The sequence below is a fragment of the Orbicella faveolata genome, unplaced genomic scaffold (assembly GCF_042242905.1).
Source record: "Orbicella faveolata isolate gen_17 unplaced genomic scaffold, um_ofav_v1 contig_36, whole genome shotgun sequence".
Lineage (NCBI taxonomy): Eukaryota > Metazoa > Cnidaria > Anthozoa > Scleractinia > Merulinidae > Orbicella > Orbicella faveolata.
The window spans coordinates 4,547,773-4,568,942 of NW_028301565.1; the positions used below are offsets into that span (position 1 = coordinate 4,547,773).

The following is a 21,170-nucleotide window of genomic DNA, read 5'->3' on the forward strand; positions in this document are numbered from 1 at the left end:
TTACCTTATTGCTGAAAATACAATTAGAAGTGATCATATCTCCTGTAATACCTTTTAGGAGAATTTTGTGCCGGTTTTTACAACTCAAGACGTCAACATTGTTTGAATTTTCATTATCTTTGTTTTTAGTACCAAACCAATTTGAATTAATGAGGACAGCCTATCTTTTATGGTTTCTGTTTTGTAATAAGCCAATCAAACATGTTCAATTTTATGAGCAGCAGATCGGATCACTTGATAAATTACCAACCATCACACGTTAGATTCATTTTACTGCCTAGCCATCGGAGAAGAGAAGTGAAGCATTAGAAGTCTGAAATCACTCTAAATTTTGGAAGGTAAAAACTGTACTAAGAAAATATATTGTCATGGTAGAGAAAGTGTTTCGATCATAATGTATTATGTATCCATTTTCGTTCATGAAACTCTTTCAGACGCCTTCTCTTGTAAGTAACTCAACAACCTCTTGGGTAAAGTCACAGATCGCCACGTCGAGTATAACTTTTTATCATTCTCCTAAATTAAGATTGCTCCCGAGTGATAGGAATTTCTCTTGTTAGTTTGGTGACAATAATGAACGAGTCACAACCCAACATTCAGACCTTTTTTTTGAAACTTCTGTTGCTGTCAGATAATGTCCATCTCATATCAGAAAGGGAGTTCACCACGCCCGTTTTTAAAAGATATTAAGCCTATACAAGTTCAGTGTTCTTTACTGCTATAAGTTAACACAATAGCCGCTGCAAATAAACCCCAGACAAGGAATCGTGTTCAACTCCACGCTTGTGGGACTATTGAGTAACAATCTGCTAACAATGTATTAAACTATTTCTTCAGGTAGGATTAATATCCCAGGAAGACATCTGCAAACTGCGCAAAGTCACTTAGTAGAAAAATCGAAAAAATTCGGTATAAGCATAAGACTTCTCAACTACGCAATTTTTGGTAGTTCTTCTTCTTCTTCTTCTTTTTGTCTTTCGAGAAGAGGGCGGCATTATAATTGTACGCGAAACGTAAAAGCCTAATTTGCCTCTATTTGCCGTATTTGGCAATCAACTTTAAACAGAGAACCAAGAACTTATTCCTGAAAATACAATTAGGCATGATCATATTTCCTGTTTAGTATAAAACTTTTATAGGAGAATTTATTTTACATTTTGCACAAATGATGTACGGGTTCAGTTTACATACCAAGGAATCAGTGTTGTTTCTATGTATATTATCTTTGGTTTTGCTTACCAAACAAAGTCAAATTAATTAAGACAGCTTACGTGTACCTTTTATGGTTCCTGTTCTTTAATACGTCACTCGATCAAACAAGGTTTTATGAGCACACTGAACAAATCACTTAACGATTTATTGAGCACCCCTTCGTCGAGCGAGAGAAGCAAAGCCTCGGCAGGTCGACAGACAGAAATCTTTCTTGAATTTTGGAAAGTAAGAGTCTTCCAAGAACATTGTGATAGACGGTCATAACGTATTGTGTATCCATTTTCGTTCGTGAAAATATTTCAAACCGTTTTCTCTTGTAAGTATGCTAGCAACCCCTAGAAAACAATCTGGCAAGTCGAATATGCTTTCCTCCATTCTCTGAATTTAAGATCGCTTCGATCCTCTAATTATTTTATTATTTCGTCTTTTCGGTTTATTCGGTATCCAGCTATATCTAAAACAAAATATATCAAAAAAAAAAGTCGTCAAATTATTATGCTTGTCAACGGTAACGTTTCGTTTTTTTTTTTTTTTTCAAACTGGAAGGGAATTTCTCTTGTTAATTCGGTGACATTATTGTCGTTCAATAATGTTAAACTTCATATCACAAAAGGTTAGAAGAAGAGGGAGTTTTGGACTGACATAAAGCTTATTAAAGTTTACAGTGCTGTGCTTTGTGAGTTAACATGGATGTGTGTTGAACTTAATAATTTATTACTGTCCATTTCGTTCGTGAAGTAGTTCCAAATGGTTTCTCTTGTAAAGTAAGTCCGCAATTTCCAGGAAGCATAATTTGGTACGTCCACTGTATCTTTTTTTTTTTTTTTTTTTTCTATCCTCTTAATTTGACATCGCTCCTGGAGCGATTTTGCTCTTTGGCCTTGTCAGTCACTTCAGTAATCAATCAAGACTAAATTTGGAAAACTTCAACCCAACATGTTTCAAACACATATCAAGACTTTTGCTGCTGTTAGATCATGTCTGACTGATTTCAGAGAATTAACAAGAAAAGGGAGTGTCACGATAATCGTTTCAGACTGATTTAAAGAATATAAATGTTCACAGTGCCTATACATCATTTTAATTTAACAATGAGCGCTGCAAATAAACCTAAGCCAAGGATTAATATATGTTGAACACCACGCTTTTGTGCCTACAGAGTAATGATTTGCAAGCGATGACTACTATGACAGAGTTAAGCAATATATTCATTATTTGTTTCAGTGTATGTAATACATATAAAACATCATCAAAATTCAAAGTGCACTAATATATTACTCTCATACGCCTCATATTTCGCTCCACGGGCCTATGCCAGTGATTATCTTAGATATACAGTAGTGTTATTTTCCTTCTTTTTCATCTTAGGTTTGCAAAGAAAACAAGATGAACATTCTGTGCATCTTAGCCTGTGTTCTGGGCATACTGTCGCCGACGGCCGCGGGTAAGAATAATTTAATAACTTTTTTCTTTAATTAGATAAAATACCAGAGATGGTGATTGACAGAGAAACTGTCATGTATCTATTCAATCGCTAGCGAACCACGAAACAAACTGTATCGTCCAACTCTTTGCGAGCGCGAGAAACTTAGCCGCGATTAGCCACAGACACTGGCCACTGGTGACGAGACATCTACGTTAGCTTTGAAACGAACTGGGACTACCAGAAGGATTATTTCGAAGAAGTACTTAATGCAATAGAATGCTTGAACTAATTCTGTTTAGTTCTTGTCAACAACTTTGTAAGTTGTTAAACCTGATCAATGTCTGGCATATTACATGCAAAATCAGGGCCATAGCTGGTAACAAGCAAATCGATGCACTTGCCTCGGTCATTTTTTATTTATTTATTTATTTATTTATTTATTTATTTTTATTTTTCGTTCTTGTTTTTTGAAGTCATAGTAAACATCCTAAACACCCTAAACACAATAAAACACAATAAAACATGTCCATTGTTAAATTACCTTCCTAGGGAAGGTAATTTAACAATTAATGGACATGTTTTATTGTCATCAAAGAGAAGTTGATCATGAGAAATCAATACATTTGGTCTTGATCTTTGGAATCATCACTATGGCCTTCGCAAGGCGGTAGAGGTAAAATTAGTGTTTGTGCAAGCAATATGCATGTGCATAGAAAGTGTTCGCGGACCGAACCAGTACATTGTTTGTTGTACATGGTGTTTAAATAAGATCCCGCGACCGTTCGCTGTGAATGAAATACCAAGGACCTTTTGTATTCTTTCGTTCCAATTTCGATCAAATACCCACAACTATTCACTTATTTTATGGCTGAGAAAATAACGAACACACTTTACTGCAGTGGAAATTAAAACTGATGAACGAAAAACTGGCCTGTTCTCAGCCAATCACCATAAAGTTGTTTCCTCAGTTACATAATTAAGGATATTATTGTTTCAAATATTATTGTATGAAAAATTCAAAGTGATTACATGCCAGCTTTCAGGTACAAACCTAGACAATGAATAAGGTTGCCATCGTTTCCCAAATGCAAGGTGGCTTTGGATTTGTTTGCGATGACACAAATGTAATAGATAGTCTTTCTGTCTCAAGGAAGTTTATATGTTAAATTGTAATCAATGCTGACCTGGAATTTGGTTGGGAGAGTAAGACAGAAATCTCGAGTTTACAAAAAAAAAATTGCGGTATTTAGCGAAAACATGATGTGGCTCGCATCATCATCAAGTATAACAGAGTTTGAAAAACGGTTTAAATTTATAACAAACTTGCCAATTTAAAGATCTTTAAAGACAACGATCATCACAATAATGTTCACAATTTAAGCAGCTGTGAAAATAACGCCTGAAAAAAAATCAACCCATACAAGGTTCAGACTCTTGACCTCTGCGATACCGGTGCAGTGCTCTACCAAATGAGCTATCAAGCCAACTAGAAGCTGGTCACGTTGTGAGCTCGTAATATACCCGTAGATGATGAAGAAGATTAAAGATTTTTCATATATTCACTTGCTTACTTTCTAATAATATTTAATTAAATAAGACAACATGCAATGATTAACAAAAACCAACAAGCAAAACTGATGGCAAGCGTCAAAATTTGACTTTGATATTGTTTTTCTTGTTCACAAATTCCTTAAATCAATCCCACTCAAATCGCGGGTAATAGAAACATTAATTCTCAGTTAAATGTACGAACGGTTGAAGACAGACGGCTGTTTTTTTTTCTGTGTCAGATGAACAAATTGAGGTCAGTTTCAAGTTTACGCGTCTGTCCTCTTATTGATGATAAATTGCGTCACAACATTGTCAAAGTGGCTGTGGAACCACGAGCTGCAGGCGAGTGGTTCCGCAGTAAACTTTGACAATGTTATGACGAAATTTACCATCAATAAGAGGACAGACGCATAAAAAACTAACGTAAATTCGTTTCTTACAATAACAAGACCCCAAAATAGTCGAGTGCCTGGAATAAATGCGGGGAAAAGACGCCGTAAACTTGCCGTAAACAAAGATAAGTGAATTTTATTTAAAATGACGCGAAAATTGTCAATAGCTTTTCTCGGTTTTTGATTGGCTACTTAAAAAAGTCCATAAAATCTCATTGGTTAAAAATTTGACAGTTTGACAGCTGAAAGTTGAACTTGAAAGCTTGCATAAATTAAAATTTTATCGGTTGGTACTCTTATTGATGATAAAAATGAGCCAATCAGCGCGCGAGAAATTAGACAGTTATTGTAAAATTAGCAGTTGAGTCCCAGCTGAAAATTAGCAGGGGCAGAAGTGTTGATTTGAGAACAACCCGAATAATTCTTGCTTCATAATACTAGGAAAGTAATTGCGATCGATAAAAAATAATATATATATTTTTATATTTTGCATTAATTATATGGATAACCAGAAGCTACGTAAGAACTACAAATCTTTTATCACCCGGAGGCTTTAGTCTCAAAACAGTGTTGCTTTTTCCGTCCAGTTTCCAGTTGTATGCCTGATCTTGGTCTGGTGGTAGATACAACAAAGAGTCTCGGATATAATAACGTACCCGTCTTGAAGGAAGCACTTGCTCTTCTTGTTCAAAACTTTGATATCGCAGAGGATAAAACGCATGTGTCTTTGGAAACATTCAACAAGAAGGCCCAAGTTCAAAACAAATTTAACGATCCTACCTATTGGTCCGTAAATGCCGTTCTTGATCTCATAAACGCGTCCATTGACAAGCTGAAATCGCCAACCCGCCTGGACTATGCACTGGAGGAGGCAAATGGCACAATGTTTACCCAGGCGAATGGGGACAGACCCGGAGAACGAAATGTCTTGGTGGTGTTCACGGACGGCCGAACACACGAATCAACTGATTTTGACAAATATGCCGCCTATATCAAGGATTTGAAGGTAGCTATCATTCAGACGGCCTGGTTTTCTAAACCAATAAACAAATATACGAATCGAATGTCTAAATGGAAATAAGTTGACGTTTTGGGATATAAGTGCAGCCGTAGGCTGAAGTTTTTGCCTTAATTAATGAATGATTAAGAGAGAGTTTCCGGGGAATTTTTGATTGTCCCTCTCCTAATTTGCTAGTCTACTCACTATCTACGTAAAAAATTAGATCATGAGCTCGGGATTTATGTTGCGTGATAGTTGGCGAGGGCACAGCCCGAGTCAACTATCGTGCATAGAAATCAACAGCGAAAAGTCTAATTGTATTAAAACGTAAAGAAACAGCCGCCATTTTGCTAGCAATCGCACACTGCTAGGCTAGCCAGCCTACCAACTGTCTAAAACAGAATAGAGTAGCGTAGCCAATAAGCGAATGGTATTTGTGATAGGACACTAGTAGATTTATACTAAAAGTAACTAAAACTGAACATATAAAAAGATTCTAACAAGAAAAATAGAGCAAGTATTTTGAAGGAAAAAACCTGCCGTAGACAAAGATGTGAGTCGATATCACTGCATCAAATGTTATGTTTGACAAGATGACAAGAAATCAAAACTGCCATTCTGGTAACATTTTGAATTTTTGAATCTTTTTTTGTTCTTGTTAGTTCATTTAGCGTTATTTCTTCCTTTTGCAATGTATGAACTCCCGGTCGGATCAAAGCAAATCCATACCACTCTGTGGTTGAAAGTGAGGCGGGATGGAAGCATCTTGGGCTTTCGTTCTGATTAGAAAGACGCATCAAAATTACTTTGCATTTAGTAGATATCCCTCAACTTGTGCTGCAAACTGATAGGTTTCTCGTTGGTGCTCTTGGTGCTCCACAAGAACTTTAAAATATAGAATTTTATCAAAAAAGACGAAAAAATGTGGCTTGACCGACTTCTTCCCTATTTTTGGCAGGGAATAATTAACAGCTATTTTTTTGTTCCTGCCTTTAGTATCGCTGGTTTTGTTTTCGTGTTTTTTTTTTTTTAGAGTAAAGGTGTTCGCTTGGTCGTAGTTGCAATCGGTCCTGATTCCAAAAGGGAGCAATCTCAGATAGTATTGAATCAGACTGGAGGAGAAAATGTTTTCCATGTTGCTGACTACCCGAGCCTTGATGACGCAGTGAATGACGTCGTGAACTTGATCTGTCGTATGTATTTGTCGACTATTTGTAGATGCAGTATATGGTTTGTTTTGTTAACACTTATCTAGCGATTTATCCGGTGGATAGCCTTATCCAGCCTTCGAACAACTGGGCCCTGGAGTATAAACAGATGCCCGCCAGTAAGCCTGCAAGCAGGCTCACCATTAAGTCACACGCGCGAGCGGCGCGATCCGGCGCGATCCAGCTGAATAGGCTCTAAGATCGCGGTGTTCCTGCTGGCTCGAGTTCACCAGTCGGTTGTTCTGGAAACCTGACCGAACTTGCGAAAGTAAGGTGCGCTATACTAACATCCCGTTTAAGACTCCTAGCTGCTTTATCAAAAAGAAACTCGATATCCAAATAAACGCCCACGATCTTAAAGGCCTGAGTTCTGAAATATGGACCGCCAAGACGGACCGCTCGCGAGTTTTTTCAAGGACACTATAGTGGGCTCGCTGTTTCTTAAAAGGTTACACATCAGCATCTATGAGTCAAACAATCACACTGTTTGAACAATTCTTCTCCTCAGCGCCAAACCCTTGTAGAGGCTTTGCAACTGATGTGGCATTTTTGGTGGACAGAACGAACAGTGTTGGTCTTAGCAACTTTAGGATGCTCAAAGGCTTTCTCCTACAGCTCAGTGACGCAATGCCAATTGGTCCAGACGCTACCCATGTTGGGTATATTCTGTTCGCCAAGAGAGCGAAATTGTTAAACACTTTTGCAAACACTGAATACTACAGTCGTGAGAACGTGCACAGCCTTATAACAAGTATACCTAATGACTTGGGCGGCCTGACATTCATTGACAAAGCCCTGAAGAAAGCCAATGATTCACTTTTCACACCGAACGGGGGGGACAGGCTGGAGGCTCCAAACGTATTGATACTGATGACAGATGGAAGAACTAATGATGCTTCTGTACCTTTCTCAGAGATAGTTCCTTCTCTTAGGGTATGACAGGGGTAAAATAATTCATGGCGTCAATTTTATTTAGCTGAATTTTGAGAATCACAGTTTGATAGCACTATTCAACCTGATCCTATTTATTTTATATCGCGGTTTTCCTTTCTACTTCTTTATAAACATCGTAGAACCGGGAAGAACACAGAGCAGTTGTAACACCCACTCTGAAAAACATACCCATGAATAACACTACTCTTCGAAAGACTTCGAAAGTTCTTGTATGGTAATCTCAATCCGCAAGCAAAATTTCCGTAAATTAAGTACCTTCGAATTCATCGAAACTTACTTGAATGTTTTCATTAGGCGTACGGGGAAAATAATGATCATTTGCCTATTCGTGCTTGTTTGGTTCGCTTTGGTGCAGATAAGGCGATTTTCATCAAGCATTGGCTTGTGTTTTGGGAGACGTATTCAATCAAGCCAAAATCCCCCTTGCGAGACAAACGCGATAAGCCGCCGAAGTAAGCTAAAAAAGGGACGATCAGGTAGTTACTTTACCCAAAGTCTGCAAATAATATGACCTTATTAGGGACTTGATTGGGTAATTACAGTGCTGATTACGTTATGTGGTCAGAAGTTTATAGGGCAAACACAGTTAACAACCTGCTTATTGTTTGACTTCCAGGACGACAAGCACGTTAGAATGATTGCCTTGGGTATTGGGAATTATAGGCAGTTTATGGATCAACTGCGCGAAATCGCAGGAGATAATGTTTACACCGCCGACAACTTCGACGAGCTGTCGGATTTGTTCAACGAGATACTGGTGGAAAGCTGCAGTAAGTATAGCCTGAGTGAAATCGCGCGCGTGATTCATTTCATTACAACACGTAAGTCTGAGATTCGAACAGATACATTATATCATAATAACGATAATGCGAGACCTCGCTTTGGGCCTTGCCCACGAGAGCCACAAGAGGTCTGGGAACGAGAGCAAAGAGATTCGTGAAGTGCTGTGATTACCTTATACTCGTCTGCAAATAGTCGGGTTCTGTAGAGGCACGTCGTTGGAATGTTTTTTTTTTTGTTTTGTTTTGTTTTGTTTTTTTTAACGTAAAGTCGATATCTCAATCAACAAGAAAAAGGATTGAGCGCGCGAGCTAGAGAGTGGGAACAAGCTGTCTGTTTCTTGTGTTACAGCATGGATATTAGAGGAGAACGTTTATGACAAAGTTGCTGTTTGTTTCGCTTTTCTGGCCTTGACAGGGTACAAACACAATATCTGTTTACTTCTACCTGAGGAAAAAACTAACGACGGCAGAAACTTTTTGGCTATGTAATTCATGCATGCGTAGTGCACACAGCGGTCAAGAAAAGTTTAAATTGTTCTTTGCTGTTTTGTCACGCTATTTACAGTATTAGTCTATCACAGAACGGAGTGTCATGTTTTACTGCCTTACCGTCTACCTTAAAAGTTGGGTATACAGTCAAACCTCGGCTAACAGACACCCCACGTAAGCAGACACTTAGTAATGGTCCCAGCCACATAAGAACACCGCATATTTAACCTCCCATACGCGGACACCCCTCTTAAGGACGTTCGCGCTAATCGTTTCTGCGCATCCTCACTGCGCACGAAAATTGACAAGTCACGTCATGCATCGAGCGCGCGCTATAGGGCAGAACGCCATTGATAGCTTTACTTGGATTTAACGATCTTGGTCGTTCGGTGACCCCTATTGCTCTTTTGATGGATTATTTTCTCCACCGATTTTCTACGTTTAGCGATAAAAATGAAGAAAATCTATCGTTTCGAAGTTTGATTTTTTTTTACAAAATGCACCATCGAACTCCTTTCTTTTTAACTCTGCGTTTATCTGTGCGACGGTTTCAAATGCCTCTTGAAGGGTTAAGTTTTGTAAAAACGCTGGCAAAATTTGGAATTTTCTTTACGCAACAGAACCACTTCTACAAAATATGACTAAAATCGTTTGCCTCTGTTGTCTCACCTTCGATATTTTTAACTATAAACCCCTGTAAACCATGTTGAATTACGGGAGCCAATTTTTCAAAATCTGGGTAGTTTCCCACCCGCTTTATCTCTGAAACGAAGTCGGTGACCACAAGTAATTCATTATCTAACTGCAGTAACAATTTTAAAAAAGCTATCGACTGAAACATTTTCGCGCGAGCGTCCTCAAGCAGGCACTTTTTCTGGTCCCGAGGATGTCCACTTGCGGCAGGTTCGACTGTAAATCAGGCTTTTAAAGGGGCTCAGTCACGGTATTTTGAGTTATTTTGGCCACATACAAAATTACCTTTAAATGGTAGGAAACCTGAAAATAACAGTTTAATAAGATAGAAAAACACCAAAGAGACAATGATAAACTATACAGGAACAAGGATGGGTAAGGATGGAGAAGATTGACACGGATTACAAACGACGAATTTGAAAAATTGAGGCTAAACTTTTCAATATGCACAAACCGTGACTGAGCTCCTTTAAAAAGGCTTTATCTTGAGTTTAGGTTTTTCACATACAAATCCCGGTCTCGTTGTTCCGTTGTTACCACCTAGTCGATCCAGTTAATATGTCATCGAACAAATCGGCAAGGTATTTAAGTCTTTTCAGGACCTCTCTCTATTAAGGCGTGAAAAAGGGTAGGCAGAAAATTGCTTTACAATAATCTGCAGTAGACCGGCATCCCTCCATCCCTCTCTACTAGAGGTGCAACACCTCTCCTGCAGCCAGGGTTGCCGTTAAGAGAGGGTAACTCCTTTTTAACTTATTATTTACCCCATGGCTTATAATTAACATTCATCAGGTGTTGATGGAGGGTTTTCTGACTGGAGTGATTGGTCTGACTGTAAAGATGGAATGCAGGAAAGAACCAGAACCTGTTCTAACCCTCCTCCCCACGGAAATGGAAAAGATTGCGAAGGAGAACTGAAGGAAACAAGACCATGTCTTAAGAAAAGTGAGTGAGTCTGTTCACGTAGCACAAAAGCAGAGATTGGTTTTAAATATTTAATTTTTGTATGGAACTAGGAATGGGAAGGAAAGCTGCAACAACAATAGTTAATATTCCATTAGTTCTGAGGCTGGCGTTCTCAAACATCGTTACCTATCTAAACTTGATATTTGTAACAATAACAACAAATACTATTTTTCCCGCTAGGTCCTATTTTATTGATATGTATACTACTTGAGAAAGAGAGCGAGCGCTGGCTGCCTGAAATATTAAGAGAGTTAAAGAAGGAACCCAGCCAGTTTTACAGATGCATATCTTTACAACTGTCAATTTACCTCATATGAACAGTCCTAGAACTGACGTCATGTGTTCGCTGCCATTTTCAGGGACATCAAGGACTGGTCGAATTTCTGAGGCAATCGACACAATGAACTTAGAGTAAACTAACTAAGGTAAAAAACGAAGCTGTTATAGCTACTAAAGAGTAGCTTAGCGTAGCTTTACGCTGGAGCTCGAGCTGTTCTGACACTTGAACTGTGACAACTAAAGTAATGTACGTTTCTTCTTTTCTGTCTTCCTCACAGGATGATGAAGGATCATCTTATGTTGCATTCAAAGTCAAAGTGTAACATGCCTGACATGACATATTGTAGTTTAAAAAAGGGGAAAATCATAATTAATAAAGGGATTTAAATAGCTAAGAAAAGAGGTTTCGTCTCTTTGATCTCGCCACAATGATAACAAGTTTCCAAGGACTCACAATGGACTGTTTTTATTTTAATTTCTTTATTATTGTCATTTTTTATAGGTCCGCCGTGAGTACATTAGTAAATGCAACTCCTTTCCCTTTCTATACTTAGTCCTCTTCGTGCGTGTCTGCACACAAGGCCGTCCCTTTCTATAGGTCGAGTATTTATGGCTTCTTTATTAGCAAAACAAAGGTTTCGAAAACCGACCTGGAATGCAGTTTCCTAACGCAAAATTTTAAATCTTTGAGGGTGACTCCAGAAGTAGGCTCGATTTCCGCCGCTTTCTCGAGTCCGGTCTATTCGGGGGAGGAGCGCGGGCTCCTTTCCCGAACAGCGGCCGGTAATCGAGCCTACTCCAGAAATAAATTCAACACATCGGGGAGACGAGTGAAAAATAATTAGATAAATTATCTCAAATCTAACGGGTAGAGGGAGGGAAGGTTTTAATCTCATGCCCAGATCTCAGTCTGTTTGCAATCGAGGTTAGGAATGTGTGGGACAGTTTCCTTTCTTCTGCCCTGTGAAATGAACTCCTCAGTTGCCGCTTTCTGGCCGCGATTCTGGCCAACAAAAGTACAAAATACATGATAAGAACCCTCCAGAAATGACAAATAATTTCCTGAATACCTTTTCCACAACTTTGACAGTTCTTAAGCCCCGGCCAAACGATCGCAACATTTCAGAACAACATATCCCAACATTGTTGGTCCAGCATTTGCAAGCTCCGGCCAAACGATCCCAACATTTGAACGCAACATATCGCAACATTGTTGGGCGCAACATGTTGCGTACGTTTGGCCACCCTGTTGCGACATGTTGGGTATTGAAAATCGAGCTAGTGCGCATGCCCTGGCGCACCATTGTTGCCCGAACCTGGCCAGACGACTACAACATCATGCAACATCCACAAATGTTGCATGAAAAGTTTGACCAGTTTCAAATTTGAGCCAACAACACCCAACATGTCGCAACATGTCGCAACAGGGTGGCCAAACGCGCGCAACATGCTGCGCCCAACAATGTTGTGATATGTTGCGTTGACATGTTCCTATCGTTTGGCCGAGGCTTTACAAGATCTATTAAGAGGGATTATCCTCGCCAACGTCAACTTTAAAAAGTGGACTTCCAGATCAAAAATCGACACTTACCCTTTCATTTTAATTTATATTTTACACTGGCATGCGTATTTGCACAACACAATCTCTGTGGTAAGCATGGCGACAAATCTTGTTGATTTTGTATGTTCGTGACTCGGAAGAGCTTGAACATGAGTTTCTAAAGCATGTTTCAGCAAAGCAAATTTATTGACTTAAAGCTACTTAAGCAGATTACGTGAGCGGGAGAGCATAAGTTGAGTGCAAGTCAAAAAGCCGTTGATAATTTGAGCACGTAATGAATGAAAGCAGGGCCGGGACGGGCCGGACAGCTACAAATGGAAGAAAACAAAGAAAAGCAGTATATCGAAAATCCAACTAAACATGCTTCAAGCATGCTTTTCAATCTGCAGAGTAAAGGTTGATTGGCAGATTTTTCTACCGTTCCAATACACATTTCCATTGTTATGCAAACCAAACCAGTTCCTATACATTTGTGTAAACTGTTTTGCACCAGTGGTCATTTGGAGTTAGGAGCACCACGCGGTGAGTAATGGCCCATGTCTCGGGCAAGCATAATCTAAAGGGACAGCCATTATTTTTCTGAACAGTTATTGCATCAAAATGATTTGCACATTCCACTAGCTCTATACTCCATACATTACTTATGAAGCTATATAAGTATGTGCGGCGCATGGTTGAAACTTTTACGCAAACGGAAGCCATTAACTGAGTTCAAGTAGATATTAAATACGTGAACTAATTTTAAAGGTCTGAAAAAGAGTATCGATTTAGAGTCCGGTCTGATATAGCTATTTTGCTATCAAAAATCACATATTTTGGTCTGAAATGGAGTTACGTTTTCAAGAAATGTCCCGCAAGCCTCCAACATAAATTTTGGTTTTATCCCTTCCCCCAGGGGGTTAACCTTTCGTGATGTTTATCGTCCTTTGAACTGTATGATAATGCAATTGTCATTGTGTCAATTGTCATTGTGTCAATTGCGTGCGGACAATTTTTCCTTGTCTGAAACAAAGGAAACAATGAGTAGAAGTCTGCACGCTGATTAATGTCATGCAAGTGTCCAAAACAATGACATCTCATTAAAGCACTCCTTAAAACAGTGCAACGAGCACTATCTATCACATTCGTCTACGGGTCTAAGCTGAGGTCAAGTACGAAGCACGTACAGCTAAGCCAAAACGAAGATGGTGAACCTAGGAGAAATCTTTCCCGACTTCCATGTCCGCACTAGCGAGGGAGAGCTGGACTTCCACCAGTTCATAGAGGGGTCGTAAGTAGACTTTTTGAACAAAATTGTATCTATTTGAGCTATGGAGTCTGTGAATCTAGGCAAGCTGATTTGTCAGTGAAAACGTTTGCATACGGAGAGTCACACATGACCAAAGAAAATTAAAAACTAATTTATTTGGATTACGCTAAATTAATACTGTGTCTCTTGCTACCCTAGACGTGCTCAGCCTCATCAACCCTCGCTTTCTAGAATAAATCTACTCGCGTTCTCTCGCGAATGCCGTTCTCTTATTGGCTACTCTACTCACTACCTATTCTGTTGTAGACAGTGAGTAGCCCAACTGCGTGCGGTTGTTAACCAAATGGTTTCCGTTTCATTGCGTTTTCTAAGTATCTCTGAAGAGGATTTAGTTTAAGTTTTGAACGACTGGTAGATTTATACTAGACAATAAAATTATTCACTATCGATTTCAATGCGTGATAGTTGAATCGTGCTGCGCCCTCGTCAACAATAACAACAACAAGCTCACTCACACGATAAAAAAACCCATGCCGATGATCTAACTGTTAAGCAGAACACCTCCCTAGAACAATTTTTGGAACCAAGAGCAACAACACAGGGCGGATCATTTCGATTGAATAGCATTACCAATTATGTCGTTGTGGCCGCAGTGCAAATGAAGATCATCGAAGGGTAAAAGTATTTGGCGAATAAGCACCGACGACGAAAAATATTAGAAACGACATCTTTGGCATTGCTTGCATAGTTTAAAGCAAAGAGGACTTCGAGCAAGTAGATAAGCGATGGACGGGTTCAGTTAAAACTGAGGAAAGATCATCTGTTAGGAAGGTTCTCCTGTGCCTCTTTACATAATATAAACTCATATAAGGCTTGTTTTCAGCCGAACTCGTTCACCTCTAACATGCAAATTACAGGTAAATTCTTTGCCTAATCAAGTGTAAATTTGGAATAATCAATCAGTTAAAGTGCAGCTTGTATATGTACACATTTTAAGCATGTTCGAGTAAATAACAGGGGTTGGGTTGGAGTGCGTGGTCAGACATGCACGAGAAGAAAAGGAAAGAGCTCTTATCAGTTCGCCGGGAGAGTTGCACCGCTCGAACTCAAGCTGCTGTTGTTACTCGAGTGCGTGTCCGTTATGCAGACTACACCTAGTTTTAATTCATACACAGGTCTCAAATTTCTTTCAACTACTATTGTCAAATTGGCCAGGCACAATGAAGTCGTGGAGTATTCAAGTGGATTGAAATCTGATCGAAGAGATTATGGCAAAGAGTACTTTAACGTTCAACCCGAAAATAGGCCTGCGGGTATTTTGCAAGATATTTGTTTGTCCTCTTTTTTCAGAAAACAATGAGACAACGCTTATGGCAATATTAATATAGGCATAGTTACTAAAAGCAAATATTGAGAACAATCAAGATCATGACGTGAATGTGACAAAGCCCTTTTAAAGAAGCAAAAAAACATTCTATATTTTAGATGTTTTATGCTCGGAGGTCCATGACAGTGCAAACTGTTTTGTTTTGCACTCATTCATACACCATGCATGAGTTGCGTAAGTTAGCGAAACGGTTCTATTGGTTAGTCTCTTGGACAAAAGTAAGTTTCTGTTGTGTTTTGTGCACGGTCAAGGCCAAAAACCCGAACAAAAACAAACAATACTGAACTTTGTCCGGCTTCACAGCCATTCCACTCTATTGACTATGGTGACGTGACATCAAATAGAGCGTGCGTCTGTCCAGTATTAGTATAAATCTACCAGCGTTCTATCACGAATGGCGTTCTCTCATTGGCTACCCTACTCGTTATCTATTCTGTTGTAGATAGTGAGTAGCCTGGCAGCGTGTGCTTGTTAACAAAAAGGCCTTCTTTGCGTTCTCGAAGTGTTTGTGAAGAGGATTTAGATAAAGTTTTGAACGACTAGTAGGTCTATACTAAAATAATTAGATCATTCGCTCTCGATTTCTATGCATGATAGTTTATTCGGGTTGCGCCCTCGTCAACTATCGTGCGATATTAATCTCGAGCTCATAATCTAATTGCTTTATTGATCACAGCTGACGTCAAAGTGTGGTAAGAGCAAAACGTGTACGTAGCGCGCGAACAGTTAGGCTAATGTGACACTGATGTCCTTGCCATCTTCAATGATCAATTTACTGAACAGACGAACGGCACCATGATTCTATCTGTTTTATGAAGTAAAGAAACAGACAAATGCTAATGACGTCATATATAGTCTGTACTCTAATAGATCATAAATAAGATCTATAATCAAACCGCGATGGCCGAGAAAATTTCCGACAATAAACTCCTCATATTAAACTAAATCCTCTAAATCTCAGACGCAAAGAGCTCTTCAAGTTATTGACGATCATAGTTTCTCAATATGGACAGGGGGCGTACTCCTTGTTTAGATCGTAAAGAACTATATATATAGGTTATTGACCAAGCGTGAGGTCAAGATGGCTCGATATTGGCCAAGTTCTTTTTTCTGCGCGTTTATGGACCGAGAAGGAGCCAAAGTCCATAAACACGCAAAAAGAGAACGAGGCCAATATCGAGCCATCTTGACTGAACAAACTTGGTCAATAAAGGATTTATTATATGGCTTTTGGGGAAATTTTTCTTGTGAGTCACAACGGGTTGTCCCGAGCGGGAAAGATTGCGCCTCGGCAGAGCGATTTGGTTATCTTGCCCGCTCACAGAGCTAGCCGTATAATAAAACAAAATACTGATTTCTTGTGACTATAAATATCCAATTGTTTCATGTGGTAATAGTGTTGTGAATTTTCATTGGAAGACCGCAAAGTTTGTTCTGTTTTCATATCACTATATTCAGGCCTTTTTATCTAACAAGATACAAAATCTTTTCTCAACATAAACTCCATCATTTTTGGAATGCAACTTTGTTTCCAGTATGAACCGTTTTCTCCTTCTCTGCATATAAAACCACAAAAGATCCTTTTCAAAAAATATAACAATGAAGCAAGGCTGATTACTACGTAGAAAGCTTAACGAGACAACGACATGATAGAGTCCAAACTGAAAGCTAAGAATTGCAACCGTTGACAGCTGTTACGACCTGGTTGGGTCTTGTCAGCACGGTGTAGCAGTAAGAAGTAAAGCAACCGGCTGGTTGACGGATCATCTGCTAATTGCACATGGTAATGACCTCAGATGAAACTTAAATCCAAATTTTTGCGGAATGACCAATGTCACATGCAAAACGCATGACTCCGAACAATAAGCAAAATCCAGAATGTCATGCATGTCGTTGTCGCGATAAGGAGACTGCGGGCAGACAAAAACTGTCCCGCAGAAAAATACATGGCAGATCTTATTTTCTGAATTTTCAAAAATTTACGCATCGTCATCGTCGTCGTCATTATCTTCGTCGTCGTCTTTATCATCATCGTCATCAATAATTATTAACATCACCGTCACGCGTAGTCATTGAACGCAAATGTCGAAAAGGACCACAAACGAAAATGCTGCTGTGTACGTAGGATCTGCCATAGATAAACATTTAATTTATATTTACTACGACTGCGGAATACGACTTGGATAATAATAGTTATGCTTGTGTTATTAATTCCTATTAAGCTGGGCCATCCTCTTTGCCCACCCTGCTGACTACACTCCTGTTTGTACCACGGAGCTGGGATGCCTGGTTGGACTGATTCCAGAATTTCAAAAGCGCGGTGTGAAACTCATTGCCTTATCGTGTGACGATGTTGAGACCCACAAGGGATGGATGGAAGATATCAAGGCCTTTATCAAGACTGACATATTGGACTTCCCTTATCCGATAATAGCTGATAAAGGGCGGGAACTTGCTGTCAGACTTGGCATGATTGATCCTGAAGAAAAGGATTCCCAAGGCATGCCTCTGACCTGTCGTGCTGTGAGTTTTTCACCTTCCTAGAAATATGTAGCTTAAAGTATTAAGTTTATTTTACCCCCTTTCGAGGAGAACGTCCTTTACTCTTCAAGCTTTAGTTAATTAAAGGCAAGGAGCCTCTGCGAAAGTCGAGTGTTTTCATCGTTTGAGGCATACTCTGAGACCCAGGAGGAGTTAGGTAGGGAGGGACGAAGTTAGAAATTGGAGGACCTGAAGCGACGAAAGTTTGCAAGGACGGCGGAAAGAGCCCCCGCGAACTGAGTCTTTTCACCAATTCAGATCATTTCCAAACAGCTCCGTCAATGCTGGCTAATGCATTGGCAGAAAAAATCCTTTCTAGCTTCAAGTCTTGCAGCGTTTACTTCATTCCGCCCCACATTACTGCCGCTCGGCCTCAGAGGATGCATTTGAAATAGGCCATATTCACGATAACAGCCATGTTTGTTTTTACATTATAATGCAATTCAGGCACGTGATTTCTGAGGGGGTAAAACAAGCTAAAATCGGCAAATTTCAGCTGGTTTCTTGTCATGTCTGTTAATTTTTGCTCATATCCATGCTTTGATTTCAGTATTGGGGTGAAAATATTCCAAGTTTTACAGAATTTCGGCACTTTTACAAAAAGAAAACGGCTCGCGTACTTAATAAGTCAAGCCGTATGAAGAGACGTTTTCAAACTTAAATTAATAATAAAATCATTATTCCATAACTTGGCTCCCAAACGTGATTTTGGTGCAGATACTTGACCATTTAGGCGAGCCGATTTTCAGAAACATGGGAACCATTTCAATGTTTGGCCCCTGGCGGACAAGGTGGCTAATTTGCATTATAATACGAAAACCATCATGGCGGTTGTCTTGAATATACGCTAGAGTACGACTGCTACCACACCCACCAGCCCACCCGCTAGATATATTGTTCACCCTACCCACACCCCCAACCCAGCCCTTCCATTCCGATACGATGGAAATTTTATGTTGTCAACTTTTCTTTTGAGTTATGTCAAGTTAATTTCGTTCTCTTCTTTTCACTTAAGGTGTTCATCATTGGACCAGACAAGAAGCTTAAATTGTCGTTCCTTTACCCAGCAACATGTGGACGTAATTTGCAGTAAGTTCAACTGTTTGTGTTGTCAAACCAACCAAATATAATGCAGGTGTCATAACCATAAAACCAGAAGTTTTGATTTTAAAATGTGTCCATTCGTTTCCATTTAAAGTTATGAAGTTTTCATGTCATGTACTTTATAAGTGATGAAATGTAAATTTATAGCTTGTTTTTGTTTGTAATTTTTTTTTCTTCCAGTGAGCTTTTGCGTGTAATAGATTCATTGCAGTTGACTGCTACAAAGAAAGTTGCCACCCCGGCCGACTGGGAGGTAAGCATGACATAGCAAATACCTTTTAGACACGTTAATAAATAAATTCATTCATTCATTCATTCATCTATTCATTCATTCATTTATACACATCAAGAATAAACACCAAAAAATCCTGATTCTAGTAAAATTGTGCGCCTGCGTTCAAATTCACAAACAGTTTCTGAACATGCGTAGGGAGAATGCCTTTCGATTTCAGCCATAGGTCTGGATTACTTGGTGCTAATTGAGAGTTTCAATGGGGTTAAGTGTTAGCCGTAACACAGGCCAAAAATTGAGCCGTTAGGCATAAAAATTGGAAAATTTTAACCGTTAGCAGTAAAAAATGTTAACCGAAAGAAATTTAGCCGCGAAACTGAAAGTATCAAGATCTCTTGTCAAGTTTTTTTTGTGTGTGTGTGTCTTGTTTTGTGGCTTGGTAGTACAAACAATAGTGTAATGATATCTTTTTCCATCCCGGAATGGTCCTAAGACCTTAAATATGTTTTAAAGTCAACAAAATTAATTGTTACTGTACTTTTTTAAAAAGTGAAAATTAATTTTTAACTTTCTGAAACAATGACAATTAATTTCTAAGAGCTTCTGTTAACCGTTAGGAAAATAAATTAACTATTAGCTCTAAAAAGGGCCAAAATATATGTCTACACCGTTAGCCGTAAAACCACCACCCCATTGAGAGCCTCCTAATTAACTAAAAGGATCGCGGCCTCTAGGAACTTCCCACTTCCAACACATCCAACCCCCCCCCCCCACAACCCCCCTGGGGACCCGTTCCCCTCCCTATTCCTTTCATCTTGATATTCTCCGCTTTTACTGACGTCATTCAAGGAATTCAAGAGACTTGTCTTATCACTATTCCACTAATCAATCTGTGCAATGATCTCCCCTAGCCTGGTAAGGACTGCATGGTTCTGCCCACGATCAAGGACGAAGAACTCAAAGAACTGTTTCCTAAGGGAGTGAAGGTCAGAGAAATGCCCTCAGGGAAAGGATACATGCGCTACACTCCTCATGATCCTCCCCCACAAGCTGAAGCCTGCGGAGGACAAAAACATTGAACTGAATAGAGGGCATTTCAATTTGAATGTTGACTGCTGTACACTCAAGATAATCAATCTCTTGCTTTATGTTAGTAACGCATTGATTTTGTGAATTAATTACAAAAGATCCCTTAATTAATGCTTAAATTAGCACCATGTAATTCACAGGAGAAAAAAAATGAATAAACTACTTCTGGCACTGCATAATGTCTACTTTTCTTTTCGCTCCACTACAATTCAGCTTTACCACACACTGCACGTTATTGTCGCAAGCAATTTTAAAAAGTTTAAAAATTTGCGATTGACATTGGATTTCTTCAATTAAGATGACAGGCCAAGATTTAGTGCCTTATATGTCTCCGACCTGTGCCAAAACTACATGATAAGCTTTGTACATCATATAATTAGGAAGACTGTTATATTAATGTAAATTTCGTATAGATTTTTTGAAAGGAGGAGGAAAACCGGAGTACCCGTAGAAAAACCCTCGGAGCAAGGCGAGAACCAACGACAAACTCAAATTGGTGGGAGGCAGGCGCTCTCCCACTGCGCCATCAGTGCTCCCGGCACGCTCACAATCAGGGACGAAGAACTCGCTCAACTGTGTCGGAGTGATCGTCAGAGAAATGCCCCCAAGTAAGCAGTACATGCGTTACACATTCCATGATCAAGGAGAGTGAAAAGCGAGAAAAAAAATAAAACCAGAGATTGGGGAATGATGATACGGGAAAATAAGCTTTATTCCTAGGGTAACCTCTTTTAAGTCATGTTTAGATCAACTCCTGGTTTCGGAAGCGCGAGGAAGTTCTAGAAATGGCCTGTGACGCAAACTGTACGCATCTAGACAGCCTTAGCGGCTTCACGAGCATGTTCATTTCCATTCTCCTCGATAACATCTACGCCATATCCGCGGAAAAACTCGGTACCATGTCTAAAAATAACTCTAAGTGGATTACCTTGGGAATGAGGCCTGCATGGGAGGAACTCTCTTACCTTCATCTTCTCTTGGTACAAATCACGTGTCAAGTCAAGTTAAATCAAGTCGAATTATTCTCGCATTTTGATTAGTTCTTACTTATAATC

At 39.4% G+C, this 21,170-nt stretch overlaps 2 protein-coding genes across 2 annotated transcripts; both read left to right on the forward strand.

The window, feature by feature from the left end:
• The first annotated feature begins 249 nt into the window (after window positions 1-249).
• LOC110067249 (vitrin-like) lies at window positions 250-11,352 on the forward strand. The gene is made up of 9 exons (XM_020774556.2): window positions 250-338; window positions 2,581-2,656; window positions 5,169-5,587; window positions 6,615-6,774; window positions 7,298-7,722; window positions 8,360-8,513; window positions 10,500-10,652; window positions 11,033-11,098; window positions 11,231-11,352. Exons 2-8 carry the CDS (start codon window positions 2,599-2,601, stop codon window positions 11,086-11,088), a joined length of 1,425 nt encoding a protein of 474 aa, XP_020630215.1. The 5' UTR covers window positions 250-338; window positions 2,581-2,598; the 3' UTR covers window positions 11,089-11,098; window positions 11,231-11,352.
• Window positions 11,353-13,615: 2,263 nt separating this feature from the next.
• Window positions 13,616-20,294, forward strand: LOC110067241 (peroxiredoxin-6-like). Its single transcript, XM_020774546.2, has 5 exons — window positions 13,616-13,783; window positions 17,372-17,672; window positions 18,706-18,779; window positions 18,975-19,047; window positions 19,938-20,294. Exons 1-5 carry the CDS (start codon window positions 13,698-13,700, stop codon window positions 20,103-20,105), a joined length of 702 nt encoding a protein of 233 aa, XP_020630205.1. The 5' UTR covers window positions 13,616-13,697; the 3' UTR covers window positions 20,106-20,294.
• The last annotated feature ends 876 nt before the right edge of the window (window positions 20,295-21,170 follow it).

What these genes read in the sequence shown, in the direction of transcription:
- LOC110067249 (XM_020774556.2), top strand. Translation starts at nt 2,599, where the DNA reads ATGAACATTCTGTGCATCTTAGCCTGTGTTCTGGGCATACTGTCGCCG. An exon ending in CCTATATCAAGGATTTGAAG is followed by an intron (nt 5,588 to 6,614) that starts GTAGCTATCATT and finishes TTTTTTTTTTAG; the next exon opens with AGTAAAGGTGTTCGCTTGGT. An exon ending in AGATAGTTCCTTCTCTTAGG is followed by an intron (nt 7,723 to 8,359) that starts GTATGACAGGGG and finishes TTTGACTTCCAG; the next exon opens with GACGACAAGCACGTTAGAAT.
- LOC110067241 (XM_020774546.2), top strand. Translation starts at nt 13,698, where the DNA reads ATGGTGAACCTAGGAGAAATCTTTCCCGACTTCCATGTCCGCACTAGC. An exon ending in ACATGTGGACGTAATTTGCA is followed by an intron (nt 18,780 to 18,974) that starts GTAAGTTCAACT and finishes TTTTTCTTCCAG; the next exon opens with TGAGCTTTTGCGTGTAATAG. An exon ending in CCACCCCGGCCGACTGGGAG is followed by an intron (nt 19,048 to 19,937) that starts GTAAGCATGACA and finishes GATCTCCCCTAG; the next exon opens with CCTGGTAAGGACTGCATGGT.